The 18,770-nt window shown below is 39.2% G+C and overlaps 1 protein-coding gene across 1 annotated transcript in view; it reads right to left on the bottom strand.

Moving 5' to 3' along the window:
• Positions 1 to 18,770, bottom strand: part of USH2A (Usher syndrome 2A (autosomal recessive, mild)) — a gene marked incomplete at its 5' end in the record, with an annotated part of 716,575 nt that overhangs the window by 12,918 nt on the left and 684,887 nt on the right. The window contains 4 exon segments of the mRNA XM_015424093.1: positions 1,798 to 1,984; positions 5,633 to 5,850; positions 8,712 to 8,950; positions 12,026 to 12,235. Of these exon segments, the coding sequence (XP_015279579.1) occupies positions 1,798 to 1,984; positions 5,633 to 5,850; positions 8,712 to 8,950; positions 12,026 to 12,235 (854 nt within the window).

Raw genomic sequence — 18,770 nt, 5'->3', positions numbered from 1 at the left:
GTAGAGTGTATCCTTAGCTTGTATGCCGTTGTTTCTTCCAGACCTTACAACGACCTGAATACTAGCCCCATTGAATTTATCAGAAGGAAGGTTGTAAACATGTAGGCTATATTCCATCACAACTTGCTTTTGAACAACTTCCTGTTTGTCTCAACAGACCTGACTTCTGGAAAACCGGTATCAAACTGGGGCCTTGTCAGCTATTTACAGATGCATGGTATGCAGCTATAAAAAAGGTAGCTGAATATTGGGGTTGAGTGTTGGAGAAACATTTGATAATTCCTTTTTTAGAAAGCACTTGTTGTGTATTAACCCTGCATTGCCAATTTCCAGTTCACAATATACAGAGGAAAAACACCCTCAAGATATAGCTTTATACACAAACATTCATTCTTGATCAGGCATATAATGCATAGCATTATATATATAAAGATTGTGATTATGGTAAAGATTCATAAAATGGAACCAATTTCTATAAACATTCTAATCACATTATACACATGCTTCAGACAAAAAAAATCTTAACCATAAGTGTACTATTTCTAATGTGTGTCTTTCAAAAATTGGATGCGACAAGATTTGTGCATGAAATAGTAAACTATCATATACTACGTCCGTATCAGATATTAACTGCCTCTATAGTTCGGAAGTTAGGAGCTTGCTATTTTTTACAGTGCAATCTTAACTATTTTAAGTTCACTGAAGTCAATGGACTTAGAAGGGTGTAATTTAGCATTTTACTGTAAAGGCCTTCCCACAATATTTCATGGACACAGATTTAGAAGTGATTTCTTTGTACCCATGACACATAATGTGAAAAGCAGGCTACTAAGGTGACTTAGTAGTTCTAACAAAGAATGTGGTAGGCAACCAGGTCCACACTGAAGGCCGCTGATCCAGAGCCTCCAAATGGACTTTCTCATTCCACTGAACACAAAGGCATTCCTAGTACACAAAGGCAGGGTCTAAAGCTTAATTTCTCAGGGTACATAAATATGTGCTCCGAGGCCTCTGTCTAACGCAAATATAGTCATAAGTTGTAACAAAATGTCTACAAAAATGTGACAAAAACTATCCCTCCAATGTCATAAATACACCATATCACATTAATAGGTTGCCACGCCCAGCCCAGCAACCCACAGGAGAATGGAGGTAGGGGTGGGATTGACTGTCAGTGATGGTGTACATCACTTCTCAGATAACCCAGAAGTGATGTCACAGCTCTATAGTAAAGCCATAGAGGTTCTGATGATTCCTATATAGGACTGATGTCACTTCTGGGGAAAGTGGAAATGATGCCAGTCCTCTCTAGGTCTTACTGAAAGTGGTTCCTAGAGAGCTGTGACATCACTATCAGGTTTTCTGCGAAGTGACATCACACCATTGCTGATGGCAGGGTTTTGTTGTTTTTAAAAAACATTCTTTCTCCTGCCACCCACTGGAGTGCCAGCAGGCAAGGCCCACTGGGGACCAGAGATCTCCCAACCCAGTAGGCCCATGGCAGCCCTACAGAATAACAGTCTTACAGTTGAGGCTGGACCCTCCCTGAACCTGCAAGTCATTTCTGCAACCTCTTCACAGTGCTTGGACCCTACGCAAGGGGATGTGTCCTGCTTCTTCACACGTACAGAGCACACAGTTTGGATCTGGGGTTCCCACCCTTTGTCAAATGTAACATAATTACATGAGACTTATAGGTTCTCCTAAATTCCTGTGTGTTGTTTTGTTTTGTAAAATACTAATAAAAACACTAAGTACATAACAGACATACTATCATAAATAAGAGAATTGAGAAACCCAAACTGACTTTTGTCAGACGTCCTTGGCAAATACAGCCAGGTGTCAAAGCCACTGTAGACGCGCTGGCCTCCCTCCATTAGCACATATTCCTTCAGCTGTCCATTCAGAAGGAAGGTGTGACTCCAGTCAAGGTAGATTGTGGATAAATTGCTGACAACTGTAAATGGAGCTTTGTACTGGGGTACTGGCAAAAAAAATTAGTTTGCTTATAAATTGAAAAGAGCCTCTAACTTCAAGAGATTAAATACATCAATATAAATGCTAAAGCCATTTTCTGCCTCAGTCACCATGTGGAGAAACATTATATTAGTATCTAAGTGAAGAAACAATTTATCTGGACCTGGGCTGCTGCAACTAGTGAGAGAAGGAAACAATAATATATTATTGAGCTTTTATACCTGAACTGTTCCCTATGCTTCTCAAACATCAGTTCAGGAACCAAGAGCCAGCAATAGCTCTTCATACTCGCCCTATCTCAGAAGGCCAGCTGACCTGAGGCTACTTGATCTTTCCAGCTTCTCTGGATCCAGCTCCCAGGCGCTCCAAAGAAAGAAGCAGATAGAGGCTAATGGTTGGCTCTTCCTCAGAGCTCCTGTGCTGTGACATGAACCCACTTTTTGGACTCTTTGCTTTGTCTTTCTTAGTCCTGACTCTTGGAAAATCCTTCTCAGTCTGTTGGCTTCATTCCTGTCTTTTGCTCTTAATTTTCTTTGTGGCCCAGTTATGTTGCACAGGTCCCAGTTTGCTCCCTCACATGTAGATCTGTGTTATTATCCCCTCACAGCAGACAGGAGCAGAACCAAAGAGAGTGGCTTGCCTGAAGCCAGCTAATGAGTTTGTAGCTGAAGTTGCACTGGAATCCAGGATCTTCCAGTTTGTAACACACACTCTCAGCTATTACATCTAGTTTTAGCTTAGTGAGAATTGTATGAGAAATGCCAGAAAGGCAGACAAGATGAGAAGGGAGAGCTGAACTGGCATACTGCGTTCTGTCTTGAGAGATGTTTTCTAAAATTTCCCAACTTGGTACAAACAAACATGTATGTCATTTACATTGGCAACTCTGGGGCTGCAATCAGTTGCAACTCAATTTTCCTTTGTGGACAACACAATCCGAGAGGCAGCCCCAATCTTGCCAATGATTGGCAACCTTTCATTGAAGCTGAAGAATATAATTATATATGGCAATCTGGGCACAGGAATGTCTAGCATGCAAGCTCCTCATTAAAAGTGCTTCATAGCCATGAAGATTCATGAAGCATTCACTGAAGACTATGGCTTGGAACCCATGACATCCTTCCCCTAGCATTTCTCTCTGGCCCCTGTGGAGTCTTTTCCCCACAGCAGCACATGCTGCCTCTGCTGCTAGAACTTCTGTGTGCACAAGAGCCATGTTTTTCAAGGAGCCCTTATGCAAGTGGAAGAGCTAGTAGGCAGCATAGGAAGTGAACACCACAGCAGAGGAAATTCTCTGTCACTGAAGGAGAGAAACCTGGATGGAACAATGTCATAGGACCCAAATCTTAAATGCTGGAGGATACTTCCATCCCAATTATAATAGGGGGAGGAATTTAAATCCCTAATCTTTTAGCTATGATGTTTACACGTTAGAAAAATCAATGGTGGCTCTTCACTAAGTGGTTACAGATAGCGCAGAAATGAATTTAGAAAATAAGAATCCCAAGCATATTTAAATAATTCTAATTTTCTTGTATGAATTCAAAATCTATTTTTCCAAATAATGTGAGTCATATAGTATTTTAGGCTGCTTCAGCAGAGGGTTTTCACCACTTTGGTGTCTAAATTGGACATACTACGTCCTTTAATTTTGCTCCAGTCATCCTTTCCCATCCTCAGCACACTTTTTCCTGAACCTCCTTTGCTACAGTCATTTTGGGAAGAGTGTAGTCCAAACATGTTATCATGTCAGTTGGACAGGAAAGGCATGTTTTCAGAGGTCCCGTATTGGTGCCATTTTCTTTCTCTTCATCTATTACAGCTGCCATTTCCTCCACTTTTTGAAAATGAGCATTGCTACACAGCTACAATACTATAACACTATATCATTTCCTGATTTCTAAAAACCCCTCTGGAGCATGGCAGGGGGAAGTGCAAGGTGGCTGATGGACCAAAGTGTGTAGAAAACTTCCATGTGTACGATTCACTGCCAATGTGCATGTCTCTGTATTTTCAGTGGTGAAGAACGCAAAACAGAAAATTAGCAGTGTTTGGAACAAACTCAGGGGGGGAGTGGTGTGTGTGTGTGTGTTTTCTACATAATGTTAAATATAAGGTTATATATAAACATCATTTTATCATCATGGTAAGGGATTCACACTCTGCCCCCCAGTTATAATTGGGAAGAAAGTCAGTTTATGGACATGGGGCAGGTATGCTCATCTGTCATGATTTTGGCTCTGCACTAAAGCAAAGAGGAAAGCTTGCAAGCCAGTGACTTTTTTCTTTTTCTTTTTTAATTACGTGTTTCAAAACCTGTGGAGGAAGATGAAACAAAGAACCACAGTGTGTGCACAACAGATCTGAAAGGCTGATGGAGTTAACAAGCTGAATAAATTAATACAGTAATTAACTAACTAGACTATATAATCAGTGTGACCTGTAATGATGGCTCCTAGGAGGCCAGCCTTTCATTGCAAAACCATTGTGGTAAAGCTGCAGAGAAGTCAGTGTTTCAGATCACTAATCTTTAGTAACTTTTACTGTGAGGCTGTAAATGAAAATAGGAATGGTATAAAGAAACAATGGCATAAATGTCCACCTACATAATCTAACCCAAATAAAATACAGTTTTTACCCCCCCCCAAAAAAGATCCTCAAAGGCAAAATGTCCACTATAACCATAATGTGGTTAATTTGGCTTTAATTCTGTGCTTTGGGAGTGGGTACATTGCTACAGTATAAACTCTGTCAGTTGGCTTAGATCTGGAGGGACTTGAGAAAGAATCTTCTTCTGAAGAAGTGTGATTGGTGGGGAACCAGGCAAGGGCTTTCTCAGCTGCTGCCCTGTGCTGTGGAACTTCCTCACTCAGGATATATGTTTGGTACCACTGCTATTGGACTTCGGGTGTGTGTGTCAGGTGACTAAGTTGGTGACGCATCAGAAAGTTTCTGTTCAAAACACTGTGGTTCAAAACAAACAAACAAACAAAAAATGACGTTCCTTAGGAAAGGTTCTGACTCCCATGCCTACTGACTTGGCTAATAACATGAGAGAGAGCTTTCAGACTCAGTACAAGCCCTAAAGATGCCAGGCTGGTCATGACCAGGGCTATGGCCTTTTCTGTGATGGCCCCGTACTAGTGGAATGAGTTCCGCGAGGACATCAGGGCCCTGAGGAATTTATGACAGTTCCACAGGGCCTGCAAGATGGAGCTCTTCTACCAGGCATTCGATTAAGGAGCCGCATTTAACATCTTAACATAAAATTAGAGCCTTGCCCTGGAATCTATTGTTGGCCATTGTACCATACTGATACTTAACATACAATGGGGCCAGACAGTAGTCCTACAACTACTGTTGTGGTTAATACTTAAAAAAAATTATGTTTGTCATCATACATGTAATACTTATATATAACACCTTAGAAGTGTTTTATGGTTTTAATCTCTTTTTAAATTTTAATGGAAGCCGTTCTGAGCCTGCCTTGGCGGGGAGGGCAGGGTATAAATCTCATAAAATAAATAAATCTCTGAATGAGCTGTCTGCTTAATTTAGCCTGGGATAAATGGTCTAACTATGTAATGGGTACCTAAGCTGAATACAATATGGCTAGATGATTATTAATTTCTTATGCTTGCCTCTACAAACTCACCCTCTTTTTTGGTAACCAAGCTAATCCATTCTGAAGTACTGCTGCCAACTGAATTGTAGGACACAACTCTCAGGTAGTAGGTTGTGTAAGGCTGCAGATCACTCACGTTGGAACTCTGGCCACTGCCGGTATACTTCACTTCAACAGGACCAGGTTTACAAGACCTTTCTATTGGCTGTAAATGGGGAGGGCAGGACATGTACATCTGGAGTTCATACCTGGAAGAAAAGAAAAGATGGGACCAGCATCAAAAGTGTAAGCACTAACCTTTCACAAGTTTAGAAAAATATATTACAAATTTCTAAACACTAGCACAAAATTTCTAGGTTCTGTACATATATGGGATTATTTTTGTACATGCCTAAGAAAAAAGATAATCTTTTTACTTTCTTAAACTGTAATATTAATTCCTGATTTATTTAATACAATTTAAATTTTTTGACATTGACAGCACACTGAAGATTGTTGGTATGTTTACTAGCAATGGGCAGAACACAACAGGTTCCCATTTAGCTCTTCTATGATTTAAAAAACTTGAACTTAATTCTTTAATATCAGAATTAAAGCAGGCATTTTAGAAAATGAACCTGATATTAGAAAATAAACCTGAATATCAAAATTAAGGCAGTCGTATTAGAAAATAAACCTGATTGTCATTCCCATTAGTTCCAATGAGAAGTCCATTTCTGAGTGTAAACCCTTCACTCAAAGGATCCACTCCTTCCAAATTTTAAGCAGATGACAGAAACATTCCTGTTCTATAAGAGATTAATTGTTTCACTTGCAGGATGGGCACAAGGAACCATGCACTGGAGTGCAAGTGATATTCTCCCTCTTCCCTTGAGGTCCTTAAGCAAGGGGATGCAGGATTCTAGGGGTTTCTTTAAGCATGCAGGTGATAGAAGTAAACCATTTCTCCTTCTCATATCTTGCCTCACTACATTCTGTTTATTTCAGCATTATTTATTTATTTTATTACATTAGACTTATATCCCACCCTCTGGTAATGGATCCCAGCAAGTGAACTACGGTGAGGCAAGGTGGCAGTTAGCTCTCCTTGCACACATGTTCCAGTTTTGCTTAAAAATTAGACACATAAACCAAGGTTTACATGTGAATTGACAGATTCATGCAGATTGCAACCCTTATAGTACAATACAGGCACCCGGGAGACCTGGTCATCTGAACAGGACAGAGATGGCCTAATCCTTCACCATCACTGACCTCTCTCACATCATGTATGCATGTTTATGCTCTCTGCTATTAGAGGGAAGCCTTAAGCCTCTCCCCACCCCAGTTTTCAGGGCGCACAAAGGATGGGTTTCTGCTTGCATCTCTGCAGCCCTGCTTGTCTGTCAGTTTTTACAAGCAAACTCTTTGTTTCTGACGCTGGATTGCCAGTGAGCTTGCTGCCTATCTTGAGGTAGGAAGAATATTTATTGTTTTTATCTCCCCCCCCCCCAGTTTCAGTAGGTAAACTGCCTGTTGAATGTGTGTGTTAATCTCCTTTATCCCCAATCTGTCCTGCCTGCTTGCCAGTGGAAACAAACAAAACTGCTGATTCTGCCTAACTAATGCGACCCTAGATAATGAAATAACTCAGGCAAGCACAGGATCTGTTCTTATATAGAATCACAAAGCCTTCCTAAAGCCACTGAGATGGTGCAGTGATTGACAGAAAGAGGAAAGGGTATGCACAGAAATGTCAATTGTTATTATCTGGTTTAGTGGGAAGATTGGCTAACTGTTCTGGTTGGACAATATTCCTGCTAGGGGCATATCTGCTGAGTCTCTCCCTCTCTCTAATGTTACTGTCCCTCCCACCTCTTGTTGCCTGGTCATCATAACAGCAAACAGAAAGATACCAGAATCTGTCTGATGGTTTCTGATTATGTTTTACTGTTTTATCCTCAAAAACATAAATATTTCTGTGTAGATTTGGAGCACTTATATTTATGCATGCTGATGGCTCACAGTAGATTTTAATTAGTGAAGTTCTCACTCAGTGTCTGTGGTCTTTACTGGTTCAGATTTTAGGACTGGTCTCGATGATCAGCAGATAACCTATATGCAACCCATTCCTACTTAGTGCTATATACAAATGAAGACAGGTTTCTGTATACGTATCTCTAGCTGGATGGAGAATCTTGCAAGGAAATGGGTTTTGTGCACATGATTTACAGCCCAGTCCAGCAGCCAGAGTAGCAGGCAGGAAAACCAATAAAAAAGCTGAAATCTTGCCAATCAGTTCTAAGGAAGGGCAAGTTGGCTATAGTTATTTTTACAACCATCACTCAGAAACAACAGGAATTCAAAGCCTCTTTGACTGGACTATACATTTGCTCCATTGGTTTTGGGCCATGGATTCAATGCTATACAACCAGCATCAGCTGATGTTGTGTTCCTGATCTCTGTAATCCAGGGCATTTTCATACATGGCATTAAACAAACACGATTGAATTTCTTCCATGTTATTGATGCCACGAGAATGTTGTTAAAGTATTTATTTATTGACATGATTTCTGCGCTGCCTCCCTAGAGACCTTGCTCATTTTACAAAGTAAAACATAATCAAAACAGAAGACACAAAATATGAAAGTCATTAACAACTAGGGATGCCAGTCTCCAGGTGGGACCTGGGGAATCCACCAGAATTAAAGCTCATCTCCAGACTATGGAGAGTAGTTCCCATGGAGAAAATGGATGCTTTGGAGGGTGGACTCTATGGCATTGTACCCCACTGAGGCCACTGTCCTCCCCAGGCTCCATCTCCAAATCTCTAAGACTTCCCCAACCTGGAGCTGGCAACCCTTTCCCCCGCTCCCCTGACAGTGGTCGGGGGAACCAGGCAACCCTATTAACAACTGAAAACCCAGGATTAAAAACCTAGTCCGATAAAACAAAATTAGAAAACAAAACAAAAAATCAGCATAAAACAGTGAGCAGCTTAAAACAAATCTCATAAAACAGTTACATATTAAATAGAATAGAACCATTTAAAATCAATAGTATATTTCGGCTAGGATATATTTTTTTATTGCTTTAGTCCTACCACTCTTAGTTATCTTTCTAATGCTACCTTCTAACAATGCCATTGGGTTCCTGTGGTGTATCCCATTTAAAAGAAGCATTCCTTGAGGTCACACTATGTACATAGGGAGGTGGCTGTTGTGAAGGTGGAGCAGGCTGAGTGGTGAGTTCTGCCACAGGTCCTTTGCTGCAGCAATTGAAACAGGTGCAGGCCTCTACACCAACAGAATAGGTAGTAAATGGCTTGAGTCCATGGATTGTTTGCTGGGTGGCAGTTCCTTCAGACAACTGATAAGAAAGAAGACACCATATCATGTTGGAAACAGAAAGCCAGATTAATGAAGCAGTCTTCAGGCCTAGGATCCTTAGTTGGATAAACTGTGGTAAAGTATTCTACCACTTTCAACTAATGTCCTGCTAAGTAGCCTGGACAACCTTCAACACAGGGAAGAACTTTATTTATTAACATTTTTTTTTTGTGGGGGGCCTCTCTCCATATAATAAAATAGCATATCAGGAAACAGACTGTAATAAACTATTCTCTTTGATATGCTAGTCTACTGAAACATGCAAACAGATTTTGATAGGAGGATTCACAAATAGGACATGCAAGTGCCTGATACAGTCTAAAATTCCTTTTTCATGTAGTTTATAAAACTAAAACAAACAGAATTACAATTGTTACAATTACAGCAAGAAAATATTATTTTCAGTCTTGATGAAGTCTGGGTACCTGTTCCAATAATTAATAAATGGAGTAATTCCAAGGCTGAAACTATTATTCTTTAGTTATGGGTATCACATACTTGTTGCAATATCTTGCCCAAACAATCTTGGTGGCACCAAAATATTTATTAAGAGCAATTTAAGAAAAGTTTGATAATCCTAACTTGTATAGCACAATAATATAAGCAATGGATCCAATAGTAATACTAAAAATATTAGAAACGACTGATAAAGCTTGAGCCCAATATTGTTGGATGCTGGGGAGCCCATCATACATATAAAAAATCTGCACGGAGAGCAAAACACTCACTATGGAAAATCCTGTTCAATCTTGCTGGTATTAATTACCAGGTACATAGAATCTCATACTGAGCTTTTCTAGAATAGCTAAGACAAAAACCATTCACCATACACTGGATCTTAGTTCATGTCCGTTCAGTAACAGTGAACCCTACATCTTTTCCTCACACTACTTTAAAATTACCTTCCCTGGTATCATAATTCAACCACAATGGAGAAAGAACAAGTTTTCTTTAGATTATTCAACAGCAAAAACTCCTAGTTGGGTCATTTTAATAGCTGGGAATTGTGGTCCTATATAAAACTTGAAAACATTGGTACCATGATGGGTTCCAACACAGTGATCAAATAGGAATCTCACAGATAATAAAATTACTAGTCCCTCTCACATCCTTAAGTCTTCAAACTTCAGCCAAACTTCATTTTTATTCTGAATAAACCACTTGCCCTGCCAATGAAGTTCAGAAGCCACATTATAAAAGCATACATTATGAGGGCGAAGAATATTCTGAGACAGATGCTTCGGAAAAGCTTGATTTTAACTCTAGCTTGTTCACTGATGTTAATAAAATATGTTTTATCTTATGATGTTCTTTGAATTTACTAAAAAGGAAGAAAATGAACAAGAAAACAAGTCTAGTGAAGGACTATTTTAATGATGGAAAATATGAGCAAACCAGAAAAATTGAACTCTGCTCCATCTCTCCACATTTTCATGTATTCTTTCAAGGAATCCTCCATAATTCATCTTTACTAAGTAAGGTAAATACCTGATTTTTTTTTTGAGAAAAGGATTAAACATTAAATGGTGTTCTATGTATTTTCAAATAAATTTATTTAAAACATTATTTTATACGTTTTAATCTATACCTGACATAAGGATAATAATTCTAATTTATCTCTGTTAATAGCAGAAATAAAGCAATGATCAACTACTAATTGTGAAAACTTATAAAAAGAACCTATAGGCTGTTCTAAAGGAAGCATTATGCCTTTGGTATAAAGGGTAATTTTAATCTAACCTCCATGTTCCAGTAAGAGATTGATTTTCATGTATTTGACTGATTAACCTAAAAGCGTCAGTCAGAAAAATTCTCGCTTTTTCCCCCATTTCCAACACAAAAAGACAGCAAAATGGGAGTCTACCAGAATCTTTGCTATGGCTTTTGTGTAAATAGTCTGTATGAAGAAAGTTATAATAGCATTAATCCCCAAAGGTTTCATTATTTTTAAACAGATAGGATCATTCTACCCTGTCAAAGGCCTTTGCAGCATCCCAAAATAGTAAAAGAGTTTCATTAATGTGAAAATTATTCTAATTTTGTTCCAGAATTATTCACCTTCATTGTACCACCTTATTCTTTGAAATTTGTAGAATACCTCTTTGGCTTGCTTCCAGTATGGTTTCATGAATTGCTTTCTGGAGATGTATTTTTCTAGACAACAACTATGCAAGGATAATGGACTCTAATATGGGCCATATGAAGGAAATATCTGATTATTAAGCAGATTTTTGCACCCAGATGACTGAACTCAATAATTTGTAGACAGAGTTTTCATTTCAGAACCAGGAATAAAAAGGATTAATATAAAAATCCAAGCATGCTCTCTATCCCTAAAATATGAAATTAATGTCTTCATCAAATCTGTCCTTTCAAGTCATGGTTTCAAACCATGCACCTATTAAATTTCCCCTTCAGCATTCTTTTCTAGTCCCACACAATTCCTATGATAATACAAAAGTTCTGTGTCATCAGTATATAATACATTATGTGAATTCATCACAAATATTAAGAATGCTGAACAACTACACCCATTTATTACATGTACTAATGTATGTAAAGTGTGAATTGTAATTGAAAAAATGACTAAAGAAAAATATTTTTAAATCAAGTATTTCACTGGCTCAAAAACAAATTGATTCTTTTCTAGTCCCACACAATTCCTATGATAATACAAAAGTTCTGTGTCATCAGTATATAATACATTATGTGAATTCATCACAAATATTAATAATGCTGAACAACTACACCCATTTACTACATGTACTAATGTATGTAAAGTGTGAATTGTAATTGAAAAAATGACTAAAGAAAAATATTTTTAAATATTTTTAAATCAAGTATTTCACTGGCCCAAAAACAAATTGATCAGTAAGTATTTCATTTATTCATTCATTAAAACAGTTATATATTGCCTTTCCACCCAAATAGGGTCTGCAAAGTAGCAAACTTCAAGGCATTAAAACATTTAAAATATCAAACTGCATTATATATATATAATTGCCCCCACACACATATAGTCACACACACACACACACACACACACACTACTCACCACTACATCATTCCCTTTAGTATTTTTTGAAAATAGCCTGTAGAGACTGACTATTCCATTTGGCTTAAGTGGAGGGCTTATGTTCACCACAGCTAAGGTTGAAGCCACTGTACCAAACTGAGGTGCATGAAGGCCTTGAGGAGGGGCTGGCCCTGTCCTACATCGGGTCCAACTGCTAGCAGTCCGGCCCACAGAGTTAACGGACCAAACCTGAAAAACACAAATGAAAGAACTACATTCAAGCTGTGAAATTATCAGAAAGCCCTAAAGGGTCTGAGGGAAAGATTTACACATTTGCATAATTTCTGTCTAATTGGCATTGTGGCATTATTTTAATCATTCACAATACTCTAACATGTGACAATTAAGTGGCATATTGAAATAAATGAGGCTACTCAATTAGAATGAGTCAAAGCTCTGAAAATGTCAGGTCAAGATTCACATACATCTGGATGCTGAGAGCACACTGTCACCATTTTTTAGCACTTTGACATCTATGTTACTGGCACTTATGATTTTATATGATGTGGTTTTGCTTATTTAAATGCTGTGTTTTAACTCGTTTGTTGTTTTATATATATATATATATAAAACAACAAACCGGTAAGCCACCCCGAGCCTGCCCAGGCTGGGAGGGTGGATACAAATAAAATAAAATAAATAAATAAACAAACAAGTGCCATTGCAATGTTTTTGATATTTACATGTCCATTCAGTTCTCTAGCCTAAAGGGTGCTTGTTCAATTTTCTGGTAAGTGGTTTAAAGCTAGAATAAACAGTGCCAAAGGGTAAGAACAGCACTGAACTATAGGAACAGAAACTATATGTATACTGCAAACCTGTCTCCTCCTTGACCTTCTCCACTCCCGGATTCTTTCATCAACAAATATCACCTGAAACTTCTAATCCACAGATGATATTGGTATAGTAGGCAGACTCCATCTTAGTCGGGCCAAGAATCTTTAATTAGACCTTTCGATGAAATTAGATAAACTGCGGTCTCATGATGGGGTAGCCAGAGAACCATGCATCCTGTGTGCCTGAAAGTTTATCTTGCAACTCCCTTAAATCAAAGCCAAACACAATAACCAGTGCTTGTTTAGCAAATATCCAAAAGAACAGGCAAAGATCGGACAGGACAACCAAGCAGCCTTCCTGAGCTAATAATCAAAAATAGGATAATATCCTGTCAGATTAGCGTAGTTACCTGACTATCTTGCAACTCCCTTAAATCAAAGCCGAACAAAATAACCAGTGCTTGTTTAGCAAATATCCAAAAGAACAGGCAAAGATCAGACAGGACAACCAAGCAGCCTTCCTGAGTTAATAATAAAAAATAGGATAATATCCTGTCACAGATTAGCGTAGTTACCAGACCAGTTCTTGATGAGGTAACTCCTGCCCTTTTTCTAACATCACATGACCAAAAAGCTTGCAAATGTAGGGGAAAAGACCAGTTTTTAAATTGGCAAATTGGTTTCAATCTGCCTCAAGACTACCTTCCGCCACTACATAGCGGCACCTGGACTACATTCACTATTCAGTTTCAAGCCACATATAATTTATCCCCCCCACTCTCTTCTACACAATATTAGTCCCCCTCCTCTCTTTCTCCCCCACATGCTTGGTATCCTGCTCTGAATACCTCTCTCCTTCAAGCCATTTTTCTATGTCTCCTTCATTATCCTTCCCCTTCCTCTGCCAGTCCAAATCTGCCCAGCTGCCAATGTATCTCCTACTCCTTCTGTCCTTCTCCACATTCACTATTCAGTTTCAAGCCACATATAATTTATCCCCCCCACTCTCTTCTACACAATATTAGTCCCCCTCCTCTCTTTCTCCCCCACATGCTTGGTATCCTGCTCTGAATACCTCTCTCCTTCAAGCCATTTTTCTATGTCTCCATTATCCTTCCCCTTCGTCTGCCAGTCCAAATCTGCCCAGCTGCCAGTGTATCTCCTACTCCTCCTGTCCTTCTTGATCCGACCACCCAATATCATCCCAATCTAGACTAACTTGTGCTCCTCATGGCTCTCTCTGTCTGATCCTCTCTCTGTCCCTCTCTACCATCCTTCTGTTCACCCCTTCTCAACTCACTCTGTCTCTTTGAAAGCCTCTCCTTTCCCTCTTCCCTGGAGGTATTCATTTATCAGCAAGAAGGTACAGGGACTGGAGCAACTAGTTTAAGGGCAAGGGGGCTCATACAGTCTATAGTCCCAAACAAGGAGCAAAACTGAACTCTGGACCCTCTGGATTCAAAGCACATGCCCTACCACTGTGCCACAACCTCTTGTCATCTCTCACAAAGCCCCCATGGCTTGCCTTGCCTCTTTTAGTTAGAGCACTGACCATTTTTTTCCTTCTTTTTTTTGCACCAGGATTTGGAGAGGGAGGCCTCTGTTTGACTCCTGCTGTTAGGTCTGCTGTTTGTTTGGTAGAGGTGTTATGGATTTTTATGTTTGGTTAAATTATTATAAATTGTGTTGCTTTTAAAGTTACACACCACTTAGAAAACTGGTATTGACAGATGGCATACAAATCTGGAAAATAAAAAAGCAGAACTACCTTATTATCGATGTTCAATTTACTCCTATTCAGTCCGTGAGACAAGGCTTTAGCAATTGAACACAACATTGTTTTCAAAGGGCATCAGTGTCTTAATGGAATTAATGCAATTGATCATATAGTAACATTAAGTTATTACTGAATATAAAAGCACCCCCTTGAAAAAAGCACTTAAGTTCGTATCTCTTCTATTATTCGTGTTACTTTTGCCAGCGCATTCATTTTATTGTATCAGTACAAATAAGTGTGGGCTTTAGTTGTAGGATGCCATGATACAACCACTCATACTGGACCTGATTAAAAACTGTTCATCTCTGTGAACTGTGCCCACTGATTTTGTTTTTGTCAGCTTCCCAAAACCAGGTGATCTGCACACTACAGAAAACTCAGCACTTATTAAACACCGCCTCCAACAAATCTGCATGAAAATTAAATTTCACTTTCATCAAGGAGGGAATCAACATATGGAAGGATGTATAATCTTATTTATCAGATACCATTTGTATAATTAAACACGAATACCATAAAAGGTTGACTTAGGTCATCATTTGCATGAGTAAGTAATTTGTAGAATGTCAGGTACAATAGATGGAGTAGATGGATGTGCGAGAGTATAGGGTTAAATTAGACTCAATAATAGCGAAACACACAGTGATCAATCAGAATGATAGATCTAAATGGCAATACGAGAGGACTGTCTGTGTGATTTTTCATATTACGTATTCCTTAGTAAGCTTTCATGTTGAGCTGTTCTCAGTGCAGTAAAACATTCTCTTCTGTGATCTTTTCTACTTTTGGGGAAGGCAAAACTTCACATTTCACTTAAAATGCCAAATAACCTTAGCCTTCTTTTATTCTGAAAACTTCAGGTAGGCTGCAGAAGTTTATAGCAGTTGCAGGAGACACTGTGATCAACATGTTCCCAGGTTCAGCTGCAACCCCAGAATCAAAGCTATGGTACTACTGCATCACTAATGTAAAGAGAACAGCAGCTAGTAAAATCCTGGTGGTGTAATGTCGCTAATCTATGTAAAGTATTCCTAACATGTCTCATGAAGTCCAACAAGCCAATTGCCCGAAGATGAAGAAAACAGCCTGTATCGGTGTAATCTTTGCTATAAATAAAGGTGTTGCAATTTAACCACCCTTGTTCATTTCAGGGGCCGTGTTTGTTTTATGAATAGCCTGCTTTGAAGATAAATGTGATTCATACCTGCAAAGAGGAAAGGTAAAGGATCTGAACAAATAAGACACAGTAATCCTGTTGTAAATGTTTTTCCCCCCTCCATCATCTCAATTATGCTCAAATGTCAAGGGCACTTCCATACAACTGATTCCCCCAAGTGATGATTACATTAAGCAAGAAGTAGGGGATAAGCAGGAACCATCTACCACTTGGTTGGCAAAACCATTCCTGTTTTTACATTATGACTGTATGACCTGCACTATTGCCATGGTCTTTGGCACCATGATCATCACAGGCCCTATACAGATTGCAGATGTTGGGTACACTAGTAGGGCAAAAGACTTTATGTGAAAGTGCAGTAATACAGAATGTCTCTCTCGTTTGCAAGGAAGCTCAGGTAAAACTCAGGGGATTCTCTCTGCTATAATTTACCCTAACTCAAATTCACACTGATGTTTCTGAGAGTCTCTTGCTTAGGGGCTTTTCTACTCTTAGTGGCTTTAAACAGTTTTTAAACTGTGGATGCTCCCTTGCCAGCTCTTGTACACATGACTTTCTCTATCCTATTACTAAGGGGTTTGTTTCTCCATTGCCCTCATAAAGACAGTTTGTGCATTTGTGTGGTTGTGGAACATCACAGCTGCTAGTTGTCTGCCAAAACCATTTAACAGTTTTCCATGCAGAATCCCTGCATTTCCAATTAAAAGGATCTTAAATAGCAGGTGCTGGGAAAGACCTTTCTTTGTGAACCTGTGGAGCCACTGCCGGCAAGAATGGAGAATACGGAGCTGGATGGACCAGTGGTCCCATTCAATATGAAGCAGGTTCTTATATTCATATATAAGATCACGAAGGAGATTCATCTGTCTCCTTCAATCGGTGTGTTCCACCAGTGTGAAAACTTTTTCGTTTCATTTGGTACACCCCCAGTAATGGTTATTGGCCTCCTCTCTGGCTCTGCGGTTGTATGTTTATCTAACTGAATTATTTTATAATTTTAAATGCTTTTTTCAGTTGTTCAAATGCTTTAATGTTTGTCATCTTGGGGAACCTGATCAGGCAGAAAGGTAGCATAAAAATGTTTTGAATCAATAAGTATATATGCTTCATACCTGCTGTCTCCTATTGTGGGGCAATATGAGATCAGAATTTCATACACTGGTCTGTACAGGAGCTGATGGTTCTACATGTGAATGGCATTTTGGTGAATTTGAGCTCTGTGATGCTGGCTTGGGGGCACATTTTACACAAGCAACAGTGCAAGCAACCCTTCACAAAGCAGAATAACAAAATTTCACAGTTCTTATTTGCCTATGCTTCTGTGCTGGACAGAATGCATAAAAGCAAAACGGAGAAAAAGAAAGAGTTCAAAGAGAGTCCAGATGAGTCAACTTTTACTGCGGGAACATTTCCCACTTATTAAGATAAATGCAACATGAACTTTGCATACATACAGAACATCTGCAGGGCAATTACATTGACTAAAAGACATTTGAACTGAAAATGGTACAGATTGGATGCAATCTAAAGTAAAAAGTACATGAGCTGAGCTCTATGTGATCATATTTATTTTGGACACACACAGTCATTGAGCTACTGAATAAGCTAACACCAACTCTCTTTAAGTTTTAATACTGCATTCATGGACAATGCATAAAATTTTCATTTGAGAATCTTAAAGTATCCTTCAAGTGATAGATTCAAGGGAGAACTGGGAACAAAAAGTACTTATGCCTTGAAATCATAGACTATATATTGCCTCCTCTATAATTTAGGCTTACATCATGCTGCGCAGACCCCAAATTCAAAGCCCTGCCAAAATCTCTATCATCATTAGAAGGTGCATAGGCTTAAGAAAGCCATAAGAAGACTCCGGATTCATCTACCCAAGCAGTAATTCAGATGTCTTCATCTTCATTTCCTTGGCCAGTTGCCCAGAGAGCACTTTGAAAGAAGAAAAAGCTCAGTGGAATCCATCTACTTAGGGAGCTAAAGAATTCTAGGCAAAGCAGAAGAAACTTGGTTAGGTGGCCACAGAATGCACCTTCATAGAACCCAAGTCCTGAAGACAATCACCTGAAAAGGCCACATGACACCAGATCTAAAAAGGCAGCCAAGAAAATGTTTCAAGTGATAGTGTTACAGGCCATGATCATAAGATACAGCAGAAGAACAGTCCCTAACCATTCATTCATTTAGTGACAGTCTCCCACCAGTTTGAAGACTGTAGCCCAAAAAACATGCGTGTATTTTTTACTAGACTCAGCATAGGGGAGTGGAGAAAAATAGATGGGAGAAGCTGCAGCTGTCTCATCTTCCATTACACCCACTGATTTAGAGGTACATGTATGTGCTTTGGGTAGCACCTCTGCAACCCTCATCAAGACTAACTGAAACAACCCCAAGTTTATCATATGTGTTTGATAAGAGATGTCTTAAAGTGTGACTGTTTCTAAATTAAGCTAAATTAAGGAACAAGTATAGCCACTAACTTTCACTGAAGAATAACAAAAGCCCATACTACATCCAAACTGTAGCCCAGCTTTCCTCGAGTGATTCGTATCACTCTATGCAATAAAAACATTAATAGGGTTAGAATAGTCCTGCCGTATCTTGTTGGATCCGAACCACAGAAGAGACTTTAGACCAGGATGCCAAATCAGGAGAAACTCTAACTGATAGACAAGAGCTCTTTTTGTAGCAGGGATTCCTTTGCATATTAGGCGACACACCCCTAATGTAGCCAGTCCTCCAAGAGCTTACAGTAGCCTCTGTAAGAAGAGCTCTGTAAACTCTTGGAGGATTGGCTACATCAGGGGTGTGTGGCCTAATATGCAAAGGAGTTAAGAACATAAGGAGACGCCAATGTTGGATCAGGCCAAAGGCCCATCCAGTCCAACATTCTGTATCACACAGTGGCCAGAAATACCGGGTGCCATCAGGAGGTCCACCAGTGGGGCCAGAAAATTTGAAGTCTTCCCACTGTTGACCCCC

Source organism: Gekko japonicus, unplaced genomic scaffold (genome assembly GCF_001447785.1).
Source record: "Gekko japonicus isolate JY-2015 unplaced genomic scaffold, Gekko_japonicus_V1.1 scaffold810, whole genome shotgun sequence".
NCBI lineage: Eukaryota > Metazoa > Chordata > Lepidosauria > Squamata > Gekkonidae > Gekko > Gekko japonicus.
The sequence above is the reverse complement of the archived record's forward strand: the minus strand, read 5'-3'. Positions and strand labels throughout refer to the sequence as shown.